The sequence below is a fragment of the Marmota monax genome, unplaced genomic scaffold (assembly GCF_021218885.2).
Source record: "Marmota monax isolate L192 unplaced genomic scaffold, Marmota_monax_Labrador192_F-V1.1 WCK01_AAM20220418_F8-fsc00005, whole genome shotgun sequence".
NCBI lineage: Eukaryota > Metazoa > Chordata > Mammalia > Rodentia > Sciuridae > Marmota > Marmota monax.
This window is the reverse complement of record NW_026692254.1, coordinates 27,772,895-27,778,894: the sequence shown is the minus strand read 5'-3', so window position 1 is coordinate 27,778,894 and position 6,000 is coordinate 27,772,895. Positions and strand designations below refer to the sequence as shown.

Sequence of the window (6,000 nt, the reverse complement as noted above, 5' to 3'; positions counted from 1 at the left end):
ATCAGGTCTTGTTTCAGGCTGATCTCAGTCATGCAACCTGAGTCTCCATTTCCCTCTCTGTAAAATGGGGATTATGGTAATATCCACATTTTTCAAGGTTACTTAAGGTTTATGTGGAAACACACACCAAGTAAGTGTCAGTTCCTCATCACCTTTGGGTGCTGGGTAAGGCCAAGAACATCCTCCTAAATTCTGCTCCTTCATTCTAAAGAGCTTCCACACACCTGATATGAGGAGGAAAGAATTATTGGAAAGAGCTGCTTCTGCCATTGTGTTTTCATTCCCTTAGTGGGAAGGAGAGAGGGCAGATTGTCCCAGGTGGGGACCCCTTCACACAGGGGACATTAAACCAATCAATGTTGGCGCCATAAGAGATGTTGTGCCAGTGAGGAGCGAATGGGAGCACAAAGGAAGGAATGGGAGTCACAAACCCTGCAGGCAGCCAACCTCCAGGGCAGTTTATCAACCACAGCGAGGCTGGGTGAGCCTCTAGGGCTGGCTGAAACAACTTCTGCAGTGCTCCAAGGAATCACATGGTGTCCTCAGAGAGGCAGACATTTCCTTACCACGGGGCCATAACTCAGCCCTTCAAAGGTTCTGTAAAGGTTAGGAGTCCACAGGAAGGAGAAGGGGTGGAAAGGGCCACATAGTAGCTGCTTGGTGTTTTGATCATTTGAGAAAATTGGCTCTCCAGGCCAGGGAGGGCCACTAGCTGGGCCCTGCTGGAGTCTAGGTGGGGTAGAAATGATGGGACACACACTACAGCAACTTAGAGGCTGGAAACACTATCACTGTTTATTTGGGTGACACATCTGCCCACTGGAGGGCACTGACAAGAGGCTTAGTGTTCAAAGGTTCCAGAATATACCTTTCCCCTGGCCAGCTCTGAAGAGGTCCCAGACCCCAAGTCCAGAACCCTCGAGTTGTGTCTTTTTGTCACTGTGTCCTTTTACTTCAGGGCATGGTGGGGAGACCCTACCTATTTGAAGCCTCTTCAGAGAGTCCCTGGAGTGAATTTCTTGGTGTTCTCTTTCTGGAGAATCAAGGAGTACTTCCGAAGTCGGGCCCAGTGATCGTGTCCTTTCATCTGGTTCTTCTTCAGTGTCTGGAAGCTGAGGACCACACAACCAGAGATGAGAGGCCTCCCAAGCCTCCCAGCTTCCCAGCCCCAGGGCAGGGCTTGGTCACACTGGGCTCAACAGAGAGGCCCTGGGGGTTGGTACACTGCTTCATTACAGTGGCCCCAGGAACCAGAAAGCCTTTACCCAGGAGACCAATGACAGGTCTAGTGCTCTAGGCCATTTGTGGCCAGGCGAGGTGGGGCACACCCGTAATCCCAGTGGCTCCTGCAGCTGAGGTAGAAGGGCTGCAAGTTCAAAGCTAGCCTCAGCAACTTGGCAAGTGTCTAAGCAAGTTGGTGAGATCCTCTCTCAAAATAAAAAATAAAAAAGACTGGGGATGTGCTCTGTGGTTAGGCGCCCCTAGGTTCAATCCCTGTACCAAAACACAAACACACTAACCAGAAAGTCCACTTGAAAATAAAACAGGGTCGACATGCACAATGGAGTATTATTCAATCTTAAAAGGAAAGGAAATTCCGACACATGCTACATATTTTAATGAACCTATAGGACATTATACTGAGTGAGTCACAAAGGACAAACACTGTATGGCTCACTAATCTGAAGACATTGGGTTTAGTTTTTTAAAGAATAAAAGTTTAAAAATCAAATCAACCCATGGTCACCACAGCACAAACTCCTCATTGTGCGTGAGGGGTGGACTTTTTTACCCAGTGCAGGGGCTATGTGTACACCTGTGGTGGGTGTACAGACTCTGGCCAGGTTTCTGTCCCGGGTGCTGGGATGAAGTTAGGCAAATAGGAAGAGGGATACTTTTGAGAGGAAAGACAATGACTGTGTCTTTGGAGTTGTTTTAGGTTCTATATGGGAAACATCTACATGGAGATGAGCTAGTTCTAACTTTAAAATGTAATCTATAATTACTTCTTCTTTGTACATTGCTTCCTCTTTTTTTAAATTTTTTTTTAGTTCTAGGTGGATACAATGTCTATATTTTATTTTTATGTGGTGTTGACAATCGAACCCAGTGCCTCACACATGCTAGGCAAGCGCACTATCACTTGAGCCACATCCCCAGCTCCACATTGTTACTTTTAAAGAAATAAAAATCAGCCATTTGTGGTGGCACACACCTGTAATCCCAGCAAGTTTGGAGGCTGAGGTCAGAAGATTGTAAGTTCAAGGCCAGCCTCAGAAACTTAGCAAGGCTTTAAGCAACCGGCAAGACCCTGTCTCAAAATAAAAAGGCTGGGGATGTGACTCAGTGGTAGAGTACCCCTGGCCTCAATCCTCAGTATCAGAAAAGAAGTAAAATAAAAAACGTAAGTGGAAGTGTGTAACCCAAGGTTATGCACCTGCTTTTTACACTTCAGATCTTATCCCAGAAGTCATTTCTGGGTGGCAGATCACAGATCTGCCTTATTTCTTTTCTCTATTTGTGAAACATTGGACAGTCACTCTTCTACTAGGACCATCAGAGCTACAATGCACATACTGGTACTGAAGCATCCATGTGTGGGAGAAAATGGGCCAAATAAAAACTCAGGTTTTGGACTCAAATGGCTTGGATTCAAACCCCATTCCTTTCCTTACAAGCTGGTGGCCTTGAACAGGTGAGTTGACCTCTAAAAGCCTCAGCTTTCTCTCTGTAAGTGGGGATAATGATGACAACATCAATGATGATGAATAAGTTATACCCATAAAGCACCTAGCCTGGGACCTGGCATAGAGTAAATGCTCAATAAAAGTTAATTATAATAATACATATGCTGCAGATAATAAATAAGTGGAACTGAATTTGCTGGGCTGAAGAGATCAGAAAAACAAAGCATTGATGAGTGACATGCAGGAGACATGAACAAATGGAACTGGAACCAGGATTTTTGTTTGTTTTTCCAGTGCTGGGGGTTAAACCCAGGTCCTCATGCATGCTAAGGCAAGTATTTACCACTGAGCTATATCCTCAGCCCTTTTAAATTTTGAGACAGAGTCTTGCCAAGGTTCAGAGGCTGGCATTGAACTCGTGAACTTCCTGTCTCAGGCTTCTAAGTTGAAGAGATTCAAGGCATGCACTGCCTCACCCCACTTTAGAACAAGTTTTAAAAGGCGGATCAGCAGGACCAGTTGGACAGTGGCACATGCTTGTAATCCTGGAGACTCAGGAGCGTGAGGCAGGAGGATCATAAGTTCAAGGCTAGGCTCAGTAACTTAGTGAGACCTTCAGCAACTTAGGGAGAACTCATCTCCAAAATGAAAAATAAAAAATAAAAATAAAAAGGACTGGGGATATAGATCAGTGGTAAAGCATCCCTGGATTTAATTTCCAGTACCAAATAAATAAGTAAATAATAAGGAAGACCAAAATAAAAACCATTAATGTGAGCATGGGTGATTTTTAAAATATAATACTGGTGTGTGGAAGGGATTTCTCTATGGATCTAGCAATAAACAGTGGCTAATCTTTACTGAGTACTGGAAATATACTGAGACACAGGATACTGTTTTCATCAAAGGTAACCAAGATTTGCCCTGGTCACACCGCTAGAGGGCACCAGAGTCAGGACCCCATCCTCACATCTCCCCTCTTCCTCCCAACAGCCTAGAGGTTGCCCTGGGATTCTGATGCTCTTGACCACCAACCTCCACCAAACCTAAGGGAGATGATGGACAGTTCACATTTACAACTTCTGTTTGGCTAAACAAGCAATAAAATAACTTCACTCCAAAGACAAACTAGGATAAATTTCTTGCAGCATCAACAATGAAATCTTGGGCTGGGGATGTGGCTCAAGCGGTAGCACGCTCGCCTCAGGACCACATACAAACAAAGATGTTGTGTCTGCCGAAAACTAAAAAATAAATATTTAAAAAAATTTTCTCTCTCTTTAAAAAAAAATTAAAAAAAAAACAATGAAATCTTAAAATTCAAAGAAAATGAACACATCTATAGAAAAGAGAGGGCAAATTGCAGAGAAGAAAGAGAAATTTACAATACTGGACATGTAACTAAAAGGCTAAATTTTAACCCTTACTTTCCAAATTAAAATAATACCAAGCTATTGATTTTCTGCTTCCATAGCCAGTGTGGGAAGTGCTGAGGGACAGGAGGGCGAGTTAGAAAACCATCATCATTCCAACGTGCCTACTCAACCTCAAAGTCACCTCCGAGAATTTGCCCTATAGGAATTAGGGAAATCTCACCAACATGGAGACGTGGTATGAGGGCTGCTCCCCAGCAGCCCCTGGGGCTCTGGCTCTAGACCTAGGAAAGTGCTTATTTGTTTGCTGACATGGGAACTTGGTGACATTAGCCCATGATTAGGAAAAGCTGGTGGAGGGGAGGAGACTGCCAACCAGATGGAAGAGAGCATGGTGGAGGAAGCAAGATCTGGGTGTCATGGGGAGCGGGGTGGCTGGGACTCCAAATCCTGGGGTATGAGCAGCGTGCCTCTGTCTCTGAGTCAGGAGGCAGGTGAAGTATAGGGGGACAGGAGGACAAGAAGGAGAGGGCAGCCAAGGGACCAAAGCCAAGGCAGAGATGGGGGCAGAAGGCTGCTGGGAGAGTGAGCAGAGAAGCGGGGCGGAGCCCTGGGTGGTACCAACTCGTATCCACAGTGGGATTTCCTCTGACTGCTCAGCGGTGAGGAAGGAGAGGGAGGCAGCCTGGTTCATCTGATGCTGAGCATTAACTGACCAGGGGGGTATGGAAGCCCCCTAAAAAAGGCCTTTAGGGAGGCATGACACCCTCTCTCCATCATCAGCTCAAAGTGAGTGCTTTCTATTGTTTCAGGAAACATACTGACAAGGGGTGTGTGTGTGTGTGTGTGTGTGTGTGTGTGTATGCATATGTGTGTTTATTCCACAAAGACCAGTTGCCTATTTGAAAAGAGGGAGAGAAGCTGGAACAACTTCAAGTCCCTGCACAAAGCCTTTGAACTCAACAGCCTGGTCTGAGCTCTCTGACTCTACAAATAACGCTGGAAGAGGTTCAGCCCTTTCTCAAGAAAGGTAAAGGACTGCCAGGTGAAATACTAGCAACTCAGGGGCCTGAGGCAGGAGGATCACCAGTTCAGAGCCAGCCTCAGCAACTTAGTGAGCCCCTCCGTCTCAGAATAAAAGATAAAAAGCGCTGATGATGGAGCTCAGTGGTAAATTGCCCCGGGTTAAATCCCCAGTACCAGAAAAAAAGAAAAAAAAAGGATTGTTAGGGGAGGTCCATAATGTTGGCCTTCAAGGATAAAGGGAGCCATTCCTCACCTTCCTCCTCCCACCTTGATGACCATGTCACCTGGCCTCACCCAGCACTTGCTGCCTCCACCCCCTCCCCCCAGTGAGAGAGCTGTGTGCTGTGTGAATTTGGGACTGTTAGGTCATTCAGGAGCCCAGTTTATGGCAGAAAGCTAGTGTGAGAGTCTGGACCTTGCAGGGCCTTGTATACTGAAGAATATGAGGTGACACTAATTTTGTCTGTTCCCTGGTATCCTCAAAGTTCTGTCCTCTTGTGAACAGCCAGAGATGGTAGACACTAAAACAGAGTGTCCAGGCTGATGGAAAGGGTGCCCCGGAGGACCTGAGTTGGAGGGAGCAGAGGTCTATAGGGCGGGTGGCACATTTGGTGCCAACTGGCCTCCTTTCAAAGCCCTAAGACAGGCTCTATTTCACACTGGTTGTTAAGTCCCAGTGCGATTTTGTGAAGACCATTTGGACAGACTAGAGCAAGTTTGAAACTTTGAGTCTATTGCCACATGAATCCTTGCAGTTTCACCTAGTTTTAAGGCCAAGGGAAACTAGAAACAAGGAATAAACAGGAGAGAGAGAGAGAGAGAGAGAGAGAGAGAGAGAGAGAGAGAAGGGAAGCCAGCACATGCCTGTAATCTCAGTGACTTGGGAAACTGAGGCAGGAGGCCTACAAGTTCCA

At 46.0% G+C, this 6,000-nt stretch overlaps 1 protein-coding gene across 6 annotated transcripts in view; it reads right to left on the bottom strand.

Annotated features, from left to right (window-relative positions):
• Positions 1-769: 769 nt before the first annotated feature.
• Positions 770-6,000, bottom strand: part of Wdr93 (WD repeat domain 93) — a 46,076-nt gene continuing 40,845 nt past the window's right edge. For all 6 annotated transcript variants that reach the window (XM_046437308.2, XM_046437301.2, XM_046437274.2 and 3 more), the window contains one exon: positions 770-1,112. In XM_046437308.2, coding sequence (XP_046293264.1) covers positions 995-1,112 — 118 coding nt within the window. In that variant the 3' untranslated portion in view covers positions 770-994. The remainder of the gene's footprint in view (positions 1,113-6,000) is intronic.